Source organism: Phaseolus vulgaris, chromosome 1 (genome assembly GCF_000499845.2).
Source record: "Phaseolus vulgaris cultivar G19833 chromosome 1, P. vulgaris v2.0, whole genome shotgun sequence".
NCBI classification, from domain to species: Eukaryota; Viridiplantae; Streptophyta; class Magnoliopsida; order Fabales; family Fabaceae; genus Phaseolus; species Phaseolus vulgaris.
The window spans coordinates 5840796-5856952 of record NC_023759.2 but is presented as its reverse complement, the minus strand read 5'-3'; the positions used below and the strand labels follow the sequence as shown (position 1 = coordinate 5856952).

General features: G+C 29.4%; 1 protein-coding gene and 1 long non-coding RNA gene across 2 annotated transcripts; one reads left to right on the top strand and one right to left on the bottom strand.

The window, feature by feature from the left end:
• Positions 1 to 6987: 6987 nt before the first annotated feature.
• Positions 6988 to 8677, bottom strand: LOC137813341 (uncharacterized). Its single transcript, XR_011081419.1, has 2 exons — positions 8537 to 8677; positions 6988 to 7257 (listed from the first exon to the last, which is right to left on the bottom strand). It is a non-coding gene; the product is annotated as an uncharacterized lncRNA (long non-coding RNA).
• LOC137813340 (BIIDXI-like protein At5g11420) lies at positions 7083 to 12934 on the top strand. The gene is made up of 3 exons (XM_068615522.1): positions 7083 to 7252; positions 8561 to 9061; positions 12081 to 12934. Exons 1-3 carry the CDS (start codon positions 7180 to 7182, stop codon positions 12605 to 12607), a joined length of 1101 nt encoding a protein of 366 aa, XP_068471623.1. The 5' UTR covers positions 7083 to 7179; the 3' UTR covers positions 12608 to 12934.
• The last annotated feature ends 3223 nt before the right edge of the window (positions 12935 to 16157 follow it).

The following is a 16157-nucleotide window of genomic DNA, read 5'->3' as shown; positions in this document are numbered from 1 at the left end:
GCACTTTTGGGTCTTAAGTTGTTGCACTTTTGCTACTATGTATTTATTGTTGTGCATTTGGAACACATAGCAAATTGAAGTGTAGTGCTTCCTGGGTTTTGGTTGCCACAATTGCAAACTACAAGGCAACTAAGTTCTCTAGACAGCTTGTGGTTTTGGTCTTTTTTGTTAGTTGTTGCATCATTGATAAGTGACATATTTCAATAATATTCATATTAAAATATAGACACTTATGGATATTAATTGATAAAATAACTATAATATAATCCTTAATTTATGAATTTAAACTTTTTTACATATTTTGTGATTATAATTTGGAAAAGAACGATTTATTTTCAAATTTGTGTTAATTTCAGGATTCTAGGGAAGAATGGAGATGAAAGGGCAAAAGGAGAATAGACAAAGATAAAAAGGGAAAGTTGGAACGCTTCAGCACTCGCCCAAGCCAGAAACTTCCAGAGGATCTTGTCCAAGCAGGCCCAATCTCACTCAGGCGAGATCACTCGAGTGACGTTGGACCTGTTTTCGTCCAACTCGCCCAAGCAAGTCCAATTACGCCCAAGCACCCAAGCCCAACTAAGTTAAATATGAGGCGTGAGACACAACACTAGACATCAATAGGGAGAATAAAAGGTGATAGAAAACCCTAGAGGAGGCAGTCGTCGAGGAGAAACATCATTGATCTTCTTTTCTTGTTTTTCATACTAGTAATGGCCAACATGAGTGATTAATTCTATCCTTTGGGATTTAGAGTAATTTATTCAAACTCTTATGTATTGAGGTGATATTTAAATATAATATTTTGTTCTTGATTGATGATTAGTATTATCATTTTATTTGTAATGCTTGTTTACCATTATCAAAATCCTTATATTTGGTTGGAATGTTTTTCAAGTTTCTAACCCAAATGATAATGCTTAACATATTTGAATGTTAGGAATAAATTTGAAATATTAATTGTTATCAACATCAAATCATAATGCTAAAGAGTTTTTATAAATATGCGAGAAATCAATATTTAGGAGATTCTCTTAATAATTTTATATGCAAAGAATCAATATAAATTATTTTTATTTGGACATCAACATCAATCAAAAGATAAAATATTAATTCAAAATATAAAAGAGTAAGAATGACGGACCTTAATCTCAATTTTTCCAATTGAACCAACAAACTCTTTGACTTACTTTTTTTTACAATCTTGCAATCAATATAACAAACTCCTAATAAACTTTATTATTTTATTTTCTATTTAGTAAATCTTATACTTTATTATTCAATTATTCCTTATGGATTCGATATTCGTTCTTAAAGACAAATTAGTCCTTCTGACTTTGTAGGATTACTGTAAAAGAATTATTAATCATTGTGATATTTTAAATTTCTAATTAAGTTTTTTATTTAAGGTCATTTCATTTACATGTTGTCTTGTGACAACGAAGTCAATAACTAACATATTTAACCAACTTTTCATAAAATACTTAGTTTTTTTTTTAATCTTGAGGATGTGTTATCCATAATTGAGTAAAATTTTGATATTAGGTGGAAGAGATTGATGTGTGTTATCTTAGAAGCAGGAGACAAGTTTATTAAAAGCATGGTACGTGGGCATGTGAATGGCCTTGGTTGATATGCAGCATAACACTGTCTGATGCAACGTCTCAATCAATATAAAGCTCAACACATTTCCACATTCCCACATTCATCACTCTCCATTTTCATTTTTTTATCACTATCCATGTAGCTTTGTACTTCCCTCTTCTTCAGATGGGACATTCCAGATCCATATTTTCATTATTTTCTATACTCCAATCATTTACACTTACAACTTCTTTCTGGCATAGGATTTTCTATTACAAATCAAATATTGGGTTTATATATGAAAAAAAGAGAGTAGATTTAACCATAATTTTGAGTTTTATTTTATACCCTCATTATTAAAATTATGCATGAGTAGACAAAAATAATCATATAAAGAGATGTTTATACTTGGATTATTGTTTTCTTCTGTTTTATTTTCATTTTTTTATTATATTCTAAATAATTTATTTTTCTTTGGTTTTGTACAAATTTTTTACAATGGAAAATGTGAAGATAATTGTTTAAATAAAAAATGAATATATTTTAAGGTTTTTTTTTTGGATTAAAGGGAGAGTGAAAAAGAAAAGAAAAAAAATATATTGAAAAATAAAATTGTTTGGATTGTGGAATGAAAGTGAGAAGTAACTGAAAATTTTGTAATAAATGTTGTTATGTAATACAATACATTTTATATATATATAATAGATTTTAAATTAAAATAAAATTATTATTATCTAATCTTAATAAATAAATAAAACTATATATTAAAATAGTAATATGTTACTTCATAAAACATAGAAAATTTATATTAATTAATTTAATTTTACTTATTATTTAAATTATTTATTTTATAGTAATATAAAAGTGTATATATTAATAAAATATTAAACTAATTTAATCTCAAATATTTTTTTATTTTGATATTTTCATTTTAATTATTTATTTTTGTAATATAAAATCATATATAAATAAATTTTAAATTAATATATTAAATTATTTTATTGTACTTATTACTCAAATATTTATTTTATTATAATATAAAAACATATATTAATAAAGTATTAATAGTATAATTACTAATAAAATTATGAGTTAAATTTATAATTTAGTCAATTGTATAGAAAAAATAATAAAATATTTAAAATCATAATCAATTATAGTTAGATGAATGCTTGGACAAGTCTAAAGGAACTGTGATGATTATCAAAGAGAACATATTTTTGATACAAAGTGACTAATTAATGATAATTTATGTTTATTCATTATTGACCTAGGAAGTTGTATTAATTTTATAATTAAGAAATATTTTAGTTATAAATAATATATATTATAAATTGTCTGTTAAAAGTGTTATTTAAGTTCATTTACCATGTATCGTATTCTTAACAAAGACTCGAAGAAATATCTTTAAATTTTAAAAGGACCTAAAAAAAATGCTTAGATCTTAGAGAATACAATTTAAGAAAAAAAAAAAAGAGGGGCATGTTATTATTGAACATTACAAGTAGAATTTTAATTGGACAGTAAAAATAATTTTATATGTCATTTAACAATTAAAAAGATAACAAGTTATTGACATATTACTAATATATAAAATAAATATTAATAGCTTTATAATGTATTATCCACTAAAAAAAGGTTTTAAGTAGCATTTAAATTATGAGTTCACACAGTAGAATTTGCCCCTCATAATTGCCCAAACTTAAAACTTCATTGTCAACAACCTAAATTCTAATTCTATATCATATTTTCCTATAAATGACTCATCCCATGATTTTTTTAGAAAGCTTAATTTTGTCATTATTCTGCTAATGACATTCATTGCATGTATTAATTATCAATTATTATAATTCCAAATGATGATATTCTCAACATTTGTTACCAACTTCTTAAATGAGAGATATTAGTGCCCTAAACAAACACATGTCATTTTTCACTTTCCTCATTCATTTCAATTTGCATTTCACCAAAAGAAGTAAGTGAAAATGAGTTTTCACAAACCTAAAATATGACTTAATGGCATGCCAAATCATGAAAACCCTTTTGAAAAAGGTTAAAAAAAAATAGACACGTTTCGTTTTTATATGCTTTTAAATGTTCCCTCTTTTCATGTCACAAAAATAAATTAAATTTCTTAGTTGACTAAAATGACCAAAAATTTATTAAAATAAAGAGAAAAAATTCAGTTGGGACATTTTCATCAAGGGAAGTGCTAACACTTGTAGGACATACAAAAATTCATTAAAGATTATCCACTCAATTATGTTTCTTGAAATATATTTTCAATGTTCACTCCTGCTATGTTGTTTTAAAATGTTTTCTTTTAATATTCCCCCAAAAATATTTGAACTAATAATTTGTATTGATTACTTTTTTTCACTGATTTGATTCATTACCCTTTAAGAATGTGAATTTGAGTGACTAAAACTACTAATCACTAGAGATTAATTCCCTAACACCATTGATCTCAAATTTAAATTTTGATACGCAATAAATATATATATATATATATATATATCATAATAATCCTACAATTTAGATCTTGTATTTTCTACCAAAAATCCGAAATAAAAATTTCTTGCTAGGTTGTAATGTCCAGTACAGAAAATTCTTCATTCAGCCTATTTAATTATGATACAAAATATAAAATGTTTTCTTAATTTCATCAAGTCAAACATATATATTTAATAGTTTTTACTTTTTTATTAAAAAACGTGAATATGAAGTTTCTAACACCACACTAAACATATACAAATTTATGTACGAGTTTTATTTTTCCTTAATATATTTGTTCCTTTATTTTTCTCATATTTTTTATGTATTTGAGTTTTCTCTTAAAAAATGTTATATTTAAAATTCTTATAACATTTTCTACAACATGTCTATCTTTCTTTGATATATCATTCATTGTATTTTACAATAATAGATATATAAATTAAAAAGGTTATGAAAATGTATTGGCTTAGTCACTTATTATGTAAATATAATTACAAATTAGGTTTCGCGTCATATCAAGTCAAGTGAATTCATAATACATCTAAGTCAAAATTAAGTTAAATGGTTACTGTTGTTCAGTTAATTACTATATTATTGAGTAAGTTATATATTAATTTATAAATTAAAAATTATTGATATTTAAAATAATTTTTATTATTAATAAAAATTTATAAACTTTAGTTTTTAAATTTGTCTAACATTTAAAACTTTAAGTTTTAAGATATAAATTTAGAAATCAGTTCTTAAATTTTTATTAATAATATAAACTACTTTAAATACTAATAATTTTTTTAAATATATAATTTAATTAATATTATTATTATTATTATTTTATAAAATTACTTATTATTTAGTAATTTTATTATAGTATAAATATCAAACCAAACACATTAAGAATATATTTATTAGGATATATAATTTTGTTTCTTTCTATGTGTATCAATCTTTATCTTACATATCATAACACAAGAGAGATACGAGAAAAAATTGTATTTGAAAGAGAATACAATGTTAGTTATGGATAAATCCATATAAAAAATCAAACATTATTATAATCTAAAAATTCTTGTGATAATTATTTTTTTATTTTTACTCAGCGTAAGATTGAAAATCATTTTAGTTGGATATGAAATCAGGATCAATTGGATTTGACTTATTAGACATAATGTTTAGTGAATGAGCTTAATCATTGTGTCTTCTTTATAATTTTCATTTAAAAAAATTATTGTACTTGAAATTGATGTGTAACCGGACAAAAATAAAATCTAATGACCTATATGAATATATGTTGCACTTAGTGACCAAACCACGTTAAATCTGGCGCATTTTTCCCTGTCTAACTATAATCTGTAGAGAAAAATGAAATAAACCAAGCATCATTGTACAAGTTTTTTCAAACCTTGAAATGAAAAGAATATAAAATAGTTTATAATAGGAGAAGGAAATGCATGTCGGTAGATTATAATAAGACATTGGTTAGCATAGGGAAGTGTGTGTAATTTAGAATTGAATGACGAGGATGGAAGATTGAAATGGAGGTGATCCATGCATGAGGGTGAGAGTGAAAGCATAACCACTTTCCATATGTGAAAAGGCCCACATTTTGAAAGCCCATAAACAAAACCAATGTGTGTGTGTGTGTGATCTTTCCCAATTATAGGTGGGTGACTATTTTGCACCAATCCCATCATCATCAAACAATGCCCAATACACTCCACCTAGATCCTTTTTGTGGGCTCTCTCTTCTTCTTCCTCTTCCCCACCTTCCTCGTGATGTGTTTTTTCTCCCTCCACTCTAATAACATGCAAATGTTTCATCTTTCAATGCACCATTAATGCTTTCGCCTCTAAGTATAGGATCTTTGTTCTTCCCTTTACTCCATCATAACATAATACACTACTCATCATAATATAAAACATCTCTTCATTTTTAAATTAGTTTATATTATTATTAAATAGTTTTTAAATTGATATCTAATTAGTTATCAGGGTTTTAACTACTAATAATTTAGATTCTAAATTTGGTAACAAAAATCTTAATAGTTAATTATATATCAATTTATAAGCCATTTAACAATAATAAAAACTAATTTAAAAACCACAATTTTTTTTAATCTCTACAATAATCTTTTTTAAGTCAGTATAACACTAATTATTTTTATTTTTTTATAGTGCTTTTTATATGGATTGATGTTGATTATCTACAAAATCAGTAAATATTTTACATTTATAACATGATTAATTACTTAAAACATTTTGGGATGAAAAATAAGATCTATCTAAATCGTATAAAACTATTTCGGGTCATAAATGATTATGTATAAGAAGTGTGTTGGTTTTTACAATAATTACTCTATGGATCTTCTTATTACTAATATGTTGTTATTTGTTTTATTTTTTTAATCAATCACACTTTAATCTCTTGACAAAAATCAAATCAACCAATCCTCATTCTACAAAAATTGTCAAACCTTCAAATGAATACAATATGAATTAATTTATAATAGGAAAAGGAGATCCATGTATGTATAATATATAGTTTAAAAAATAAAACGCGTGTTTGATTAAACTTAATATATACAAAATTAGAATGTTTGTTATGAATTTGTATACAAATAATCAACATAGTAATCAAGATAAAGTTTTATGAAAGAAAAACCTATATAGGGGGGACAAAGTATTAAAATACAAAGAAAAGTGTTTTTATTGATTTTTTTTAACCTATTTGTGTATGATTTCGAATAAATATTTTATTGTATTTTTTTTAACGGGTGCAAGTTATGGAATTTTATTCTCAAAGGTACTTGGCTTTTTTTATTAGCAAACATCTCCCAAAAAAGTGAGATTCAGATTATATTCTAAAACCCCAAAAAAGCAGGGGCAAATCCGTCAAAACAAAACCCAATGATCTTGAAGATAAACATTGAGTGGCACATTTGATATTTTACGTCAAATTTAAGTCTGATATGGTAACAAAGCATGCATATAAGGCTAAACCCCTCTCACCACTGATCCACTACGCTTTTTTCTCCCTTCTTTCGTCTTCTTCCTTTTTCACCTCATTATTTTCCCAAAAGTGCAGAGTTTCACATTCCAGAAAACATGAAGGGAAGCTTCATATTTCTGTCGGTGCTCCTGTGTTCCACCTTTCATGTCTCCTTCTCCATTATCGATGGTAAGCTACAAATTAATCATTCATTTATAAGCCATTTTACACACATACATCTATATACTTTTAGAGTGTCTTTGCTTCTAATTCATTTAATTGCATTTATCTCTATTTCATGTTACTAGATATAAGAAAGAAAAAACACACAAGTTATATAAAAGATTATGCAAATACAAAAAACAAGCCTCATTTTGAAAGTAAGTTGAATTGAGCTAAAGTCTAAATCTATATACTTGTAGGTCTCATGTATAATGTATAAGACTGTTCATTAGAAAAATCTAAATTATTGAATGTAGTCTAAATCTCCATTTTTAAGTCTTGGTTGTAGATTCTACATCAACTAGATATTAGAGTCTTTCATAGTATATAAGTGGGTGTAAATCCTCAATCTCATGAACCGGTTTTATGAAGTTGAGTTACACTTAAAGTACACTTCGTAATAGTCTTCAATATCAAATTAACTTTAAAAAAAAATCCAAAGTCCAATATTATTGGAGAAACAAAATTAATATAATTTGGTTGGATTCTACATTTTAAAAACTTATGTGGGTTTTCAAATTTAGTATGTTATGTATGAATAAAAAAGGTTTTTAAGAAAAAAAATTAACCTGATGATGAATCATTAGAGTGGATTCACTAGTTTTATGTCAAACCTACTAAAATTTTGAAGACCAAAGTGTTTGAACAGTGATGATTAATTAATGTGGCATGTGGTTTGATGCATGTTGTTAGAGACTGAAAAGGTAGAAATTAAAATGTAGGTATTACAATATCCCCAAAGGGATGAATTTATTGTGGTGTTGTTCATTGATGTGGATGTAATTTATGCATGCACACCCTTAATAATCTTTCTTCCCTTAACTGTTGGGGACACTACCCTATAGCTATATGACGGTGACCTTAATGTTGCACGGCTGTCATAAATTCCTGATTTTAAATTCATGATGGGACCCACAGTTTAGGGTATGCACAATGCATGCATGCTGCTCTGGAAACTCACATGGCCCTGTGTGTTGCTAGGGACATGTAGGTGGTGGTGGTGGTCTGCACCACCACATCACCTCAAAGATGCACTTTCTCAACTTCCCTATAGCATCTGCCAAATTTTGCATTTCACTCTGTCTGTAGCAACTTTTTTAAATTAAATAAAAAAAACTGTTAAATAATTTTAAAATAGAAATAAAATTATAGCACTTTAATGTAATTGTATTTATATTTATTGAAAATCGTAATTTTGATTTTTATATTTTATTTCAAATAAAAGGATATTGAAATGTGCATTAACCTAACCTCTCCGGTGACCGGTGAATGCAGGACTGGTGGCGAACGGGAACTTCGAGCTGGGTCCGAAGGCGTCGGATCTGAAAGGGACGGTGGTGGTGGGAGGAAGCAAGTCGATTCCGGAGTGGGAGATATCGGGTTTCGTGGAGTACATAAAGTCGGGGCAGAAGCAGGGGGACATGCTGCTGGTGGTGCCGGAGGGGGCGTATGCGGTGCGGCTGGGGAACGAGGCGTCGATAAAGCAGACATTGAAGGTGATGAAGGGGATGTACTACTCGATCACGTTCATGGTGGCTCGGACGTGCGCGCAGGAGGAGAGAATAAACATCTCGGTGACGCCGGACTGGGGCGTGATTCCGATCCAGACGCTGTACACGAGCAGCGGGTGGGACCCCATCGCGTTCGGGTTCAGAGCAGAGAGCGAGACGGTGGAGATGCTCATTCATAACCCTGGCAAGGAGGAGGACCCCGCCTGTGGGCCCCTCATTGATTCTGTTGCTCTCAGAACTCTCTACCCTCCCAAAGCTACTAACCGTAAGTTTCACTTTTTCTTCCTCTTCTTCTTAATTTTACTTTTATCATTATTATTATTAAATACTCAATTCATACAATCACTAATAACATATTCAATTTCTTTTCAAAATACAAATAAGATTATTCTTTTAAGAGACTTCAAATGTTTTTCTTCCCATGTTCGGTGTTCCGTCACAGTTTTGTCCTTAAAAGGCGTTTCCATGAATTGAGGAATGAGAGAGTATATAAACTGTCATTGATCTCGACTCTTGAGCGATGTGAAACTATATTGGCATATCGGGACAAGTCTCCCAGTCGAGATCTAAGAGAAGTGGATTCCCTCTAGCTGAGGGACTAAGGAACATATGTCAATATAGTCTCACATTGCTCAGGAGTCGAGGTCAAGGACAATTTATATACTTCATCCTCCCTCAATCCACTGAGACATCTTTTAAAGACAAAATCATGATGGAACACTGACCTCCAAACCAAACAGTACTTTGAATGCAATGATTGATCCTAGTAATACTATTTTTCGGACTTGAGGTTGGAACAATTTTAAATATTTCTTCTTAGAACTTTCCAATGTTGAAGGAAACCAAAATTGAATGATAGATTTTGTTCTCCAACATTTCTTCCTTTTGTTTTGCTAAAAATGAATGAAAAAATGAAATAAAAACTCCTCCTTATTTCTCTACAATCAAATACTATATATATAGTTTTGTTTTAAATGGTGTTACCCTTTAGTATATCTTTCAAACACTTTTAGTATTGATTGAAATTTTTTAGAAGTTGTATATTTTATTAAGTCTTGTTTCTCATTTATTGACTTTCTCCTGATGAGTAAAACTTTAATTCTTATAAGAAAACGCAGCTAAAAAAATCTACGTTTGACTTTGTCTTGTTTTATTAGGTTGTTTTTTCAGTTCAAATGGTCCTAAATCAACATAATGCTGATGCTGTAATATTTACACATTATGCATAATCAAGTTACAACACTTTAAGAGTAATGAAAATAAAAATATGTTCCACAATTTATATCAAACAATTTTATTATTGTAAGTTTAGGAATCATACCATTTTTAGTAATCTTTTTAAAAGTGAATATTTTAAAATAATATGACTTCGGGTTAATCTTGAAGTGTAACTCGACCAAATTTTATCTAAATATATCTCCACGCTGAGTTGTTTTCAACTTTAAATTTTGAAAATAAAACTGAAGTTTTTTTGTCTTTATTAGCTAAAAATATATTGTTTCATGTACTCCCATAATAATTGACTTAATAAATTAATTTATTTAATATGAGATGTGAAGAGGGATGTTAGTTTATTTTATTTAAAAAAAAACTACTTTCATAGATTCTATAAAGAAAAAATACGTTTCTTATATAAAAAAAGTAATATTATTTCTTAAGATTTTTTTTTTCTAAAATATCTTGTTCAACGTATTCTTGAGAGAAGAAAAGACAAAACAGAAAAAGCTGGACAACACTACTTACAAAATGATGGGTCTAGAAATCACAAGAAAAAAAAAATATCAAGGCAAAAACAAAGTGAATTTAAGAAAATTTATTTAAGACACTAAAATGTTATATTGCTCCTTAATTATAATCTTAACTATTTCATTGGCTATAGCAAATAATCACAGACACATGCACACAGGGAGTTTGATTTGATGTAATATTCCTTGTGATTATTGCTAGATAGCTGTTATTTGGGGCTTATTAATCATAGAAAGCACAATATATAACTAAGAACAAACATCAATAGTTCAAGAGAAAGAAGATGGATTAATACCTACAAAGGAAACAGGTTAAATATATATATATAGACATGTCAGAAAATTAATTAAAAACAGGTTGGATGTGGTCCTACTTTCATAGTTCAGCATATTATCTAGGTAGGTAGGGTGTTACAATCATATTTATGAAATGCAATTATGCATCTTATCCCTATGAAGCTGCAATTGGAGCTTGTACAAAAAGCAGCATAAATTCAAATTCAGGATATGTCTGAGACTGGAATATAACATCTGTGTTCTTACTTGGTCTTCATTGCATGTGTGATGTGGAATCAGTTCACTGTTCATTACTTACCTAGGTGAATAAAAGGGTTCTGATTTCACAAAACATTGCTCCCTTAAAAGTAGAAAAAAATACTGCTACTGAAAATTAAATGAGTGTTTGTGCATAAGTGTGTATGTGTTTGTGTCAAATTGTATATATGGGACCACAACATGGCAATGAATAACCAACTATCCACTATAGTTGGATTCAGTTAGGTGTATTTATGCACAATGAGTCTTACTCAGAATTTCAACTATACAAATGCATTAATGATAGTAATTATGCCTATATATATGATGTTATTAAATGTGAATTTTGTTTCATAAAATCAGTTTCTGTTATAAGGAACAAGCTCGGTTGATTTTGTGTGTGTGAATTATTTGTAAATTTCTAGTGTTTGTGTTGAATTTCTATGAATAAAAAAGTCCTTTAAATTTATGGACTTATATATTATTCCCATAATATATTTTTGGAAATACATAGATAGGGATTAGGGAATCAATTTTCATCAAATACTCCCAATGAAAGGACATGGAGATCACAATGATATAGCATGGCATTATTATATATACAAAACTTTCATTTTTACCCTTTTAGCTTCTTTTGCACCCACTTTCACAAAGAGATTTCCAATAAATTAGTTGCTGATCAAACATTCTTCTAAAAAAATACTCAAAATGGCAGTTCTATCATTATTATATTCTAAAAAATGTTGTTCTAAATCATGAAAGAATAGTTTGAACAAAATTCCTAAAAGACTAAGTGAAGAACATAGGTCTAGGGATTAAAAAAAATAGTATATATAAGGAGCATACAGTGAAGTGACAATGTAAAACTGTTAACTGATCAAAAGTTATGGTTAAGTGTAAAAAAATTGATAGTTTGACATTTTTTTGAGTTGTATACAACATTGATGTGATAGGTAAAGTGGTTTCTTATATAATGTCTTAATTAACTCATCTCATACTCCACAGAGAACTTATTGAAGAATGGTGGGTTTGAAGAAGGACCCTATGTGTTCCCCAACTCATCATGGGGTGTGATCATCCCACCCAACATTGAGGATGACCACTCTCCCCTCCCAGGGTGGATGGTGGAGTCCCTAAAGGCAGTGAAGTACATAGACTCAGACCATTTCTCAGTCCCTCAAGGCAAAAGAGCAGTGGAGCTAATAGCAGGAAAAGAGAGTGCCATTGCTCAAGTGGCCAGAACCATCCCTGGCAAAACCTACGTGCTCTCATTCTCTGTAGGGGATGCCAGCAACTACTGTGAAGGGTCCATGATTGTGGAAGCATTTGCAGGCAAAGACACTATCAAAGTGCCCTATGAGTCCAAAGGCAAAGGAGGGTTCAAACGTGCAGCCCTCAAGTTTGTGGCTGTTGGACCAAGAACAAGAGTCATGTTCCTCAGCACTTTTTACACTATGAGAAGTGATGACTTCTCTTCACTCTGTGGACCTGTGGTTGATGATGTCAAGTTGGTAAGCCTGCGTAAACCATAAGAATTTGGACCATCCAAGGTGTGAGTGAGGCTATGAATCGAAGTATTATACAAGGGTTCTTCTTAGCCTTTGAGTTTATTTTATATATATAGTTAATTAGGGAATAATTAAGCATGTTTCTTAATTTCTGTCTTTTCTTTTTTACTGAGAGGCCTGAGAGTAATGACTATATATCATCTTCATTTTAATATGGAAAATAAGTGTGTAAGTATTATCATCTATAGACGTATAGTATACGGTGGAGTGTTCCTAAACCCTTTCATGTATTTTGAATAAATTATGCAGAAAAATATAGATTATTCATAAATAAAACATGTTTCACTCTAATTGATTCTCTGTCATGTCTTGTTCTTGATGTTAAACCATAGTTTGACTTTTTTAACCAAGGTTAAATTTTCCAACTTACTCAATTCATTTTAAAGGTTATTGTAACATCTTTAAATCCCCCCACTTGGTAGTAATTTTTTCTCTGAAAAGTTCCTGGGGAAATTTTATACTTTTTTTTTCTTTTAAAAAATCAGTAGGTTGAGAACTTAAAGACTGATTATTGTTTTGAAAACATTTTTTAAGAAAATTTTATAAAATTAATTTCATTCTAAGTTTTAGAAAACTTGTTTCTAAAATAAGAAAACCAGAACAAAACTTAAATGTTTTCAAGTTGTATTTTAATTTTTTTTTCTGGTAAATCAAGTGAGACACACCCTCGTTGTCACAAAAAGATAAAAAAAAAAAAGATAAAATAAGATCATTAACGTAGGAATTGATTAATTTTAAAATAGAATAAGCAATTAAATTAAATTTATTCTATATCATGACTTACTAATAAATTAAATTGGATGAAAAACGCAATGGTGAGATTTAATGAGTAAATAATATTTGAGAAGGAAAAAAAAATTTATAACATCTTTGATTTAGTTAATACCCTCAAATTTTGAACTCGATTATCTTATAGTCCCCTAATATAAATGGTTTGTATGACCTTACACTAGTATAAAATAGTACTTTAACGACAATTACAAATGACATATAGATACGTTTCTTAGACTGTCGTTATTGTGGGTGTCGTTAAATCAGTGATTTATAACGACAGTTCTAGACTTGTCGTTATAAAACCACATTAGTAAAAACACTGTCTTTATCCTGCCAAATAAAGGAAAAATAAATTAAAAAATGTATTTATAACAACGATTCTAGACTGGAACCGTTGTTATAACCTTAAAAAAAGACTTTTAAAGACGGTTTCATTTGGGAACCATCGTTATAAATATTATTTTTTAAAATAAAAATATTTTATTAATATATATACCTTAATCCTACATAAAATATCAAATTTCCAAAACAATAATACATGTAATATCATAATTTATATATGAAACTCTACATACAATAAATTAGTATATATAACATTATACAAAAAGTTCTACAAATATATGAAAAAGTTCTATTCTATTTTATTTTAAACCCAAATTTTAAAGTATTTTTGTATTGAGGTATACCTGATCCCAACCTCAATGAGTTCCAGCTCGCACAATAGTCGACATATACTGCATAACATAGTAACCGTACTCATAGTCAACCTCAATTAAATGAATGAATTAGACACATTAAAGTGAGAGAACAAATATACTTTAAATACCTTAAGGTACATCCAAGTGAGTTTTTTTGCATTTGCATTCTCCCTTCCACTGAACAAATACTGAAATAATAAAATTTCATATTAGAACACATAACATTATGTATAATGTAATGTATGAGTAATAAAATTGTGAATGTAATATAATAATCATAATGGTTTGATAAATCTCTAATTTATACTAGGAAACATGATGCAAAAATTCAGAATTTTCTGACAACTGTAAGTATGAGAACCAAAACCTCAAAATACCTAAAAATACTTAAAAAAAATAAAAAAAATAGTAAATGGTGGATTTTTGGAATTTGGTGGACTTCAATGCCCTTTTCATTACCTTGTTTTGAGCAACTTTTGTTTTTTACGTGTCTCCATCCAACTTATCTATCAAAAGTTATGGTCGTTTGAAGTTTCTTCAAGGTAACAAGTAGAATCATATAACATGTAGCAGATAAAAGGTAGCTAGCAGGTAACGGGTAACAGGTAAAAAGTAGTAGGTGGCAGGTAGCATGTAACAATTAGCAGGTACCAAGTAACATGTAACAGGTAGCAGGAAACAAGTAGGAGATAGCAAAAAGCAGGTAGTAGGTAGCAAGTAGCAGGTAACAGTTAGTAGGTAGCAGGTAGTATGTAGCAAGTAACAGGTAAATGATAAATGGTAACAAGTAGCAGGTAACAGGTAATAGGTAATAAGTAGCAGGTAGCACGTAACAGGTAACATATAACAAGTAGCAAGTAACATGTAGCAGGTAAAAGATAGTGGTAAAAGGTAGCAGGTAGAAGGTAGCAGGTAAAAGGTAGCAGGTAATAGGTAACATGTATAGGTAGCTGGTAGCAGGTAGTAGGTAACAAGTAACAAGTAACAGGTATCAGTAGAAGGTATCAAGTAACACGTAACAGGAACAGGTAATATGTAGAAGGTAGCAGGTAACAGGTAACAGGTAACAGGTTGCAGGTTGCAGGTAGCAAGTAGTAGGTAGTAGGTTGCATGTATCAGGTTGTAGGTAGTAGGTAGCAGGTAAAAGGTAGTAGGTAACAAGTAACATGTACCAAGTAACAGGTAAATGGTAATGGGTAACAGGTAACAGGTAACGGCTAACACGTAGTAGGTAGCAGATAGTAGGTAGCAGGTAATAGGTAAAAGGTAGCACGTAAAAGGTAGCAGTGGTAGAAGGTAACAAGTAGTAGGTAACATGTAATAGGTAACAAGTAACATGTATCAGGTAGAAGGTATCAAGTAACATGTAACAGGTAGAAGGTAATAGGTAATAGGTAGCAGATAACAGGTAGCAGGTTGTAGATAGCATGTTGCAGGTAAAAGTTAGTAGGTAACAAGTAGTAGGTACCACGTACCATGTACTAGGTAAATGTGTAACGGGTAACAGGTAACGGCTAACATGTAACAGGTAGGAGATTGCAGGTAGTAGGTAACAAGTAACAGGTAGCAGGTAACAGGTAACAAGTAGCAGGTAGCAGGTAGCAAGTAACAGATAGCAGGTAGCAAGTAGCAGGTAACAGGTAGTAGGTAACATGTAGCAGATAATAGATAACAGGTAGCAAGTAGCAGATAATAGGTAGCAGGTAAAATGTAATAGGTAAAAAGGAGTATGTAACAGGTAGTATGTAACATGTAATAGGTAACAAGTAACATGTATAAGGTATCAAGTAACACGTAACAAGTAACAGATAGAAGGTAACAGGTAGCAGGTTGCAGGTAGTAGGTAATAGGTAATAGGTAACATGTAGTAAGTAGTAGGTAGCAGGTAAATGTTAAATGGTAACAAGTAACAAGTAATAGGTAATAGGTAACAAGTAGCAGGTAACAAGTAATAGGTAACAAGTAACAGATAACATGTAGCAGGTAACAGGTAAAAGGTAGAAGGTAGCAGGTAACATGTAGTAGATAACAGGTAAAAAGTA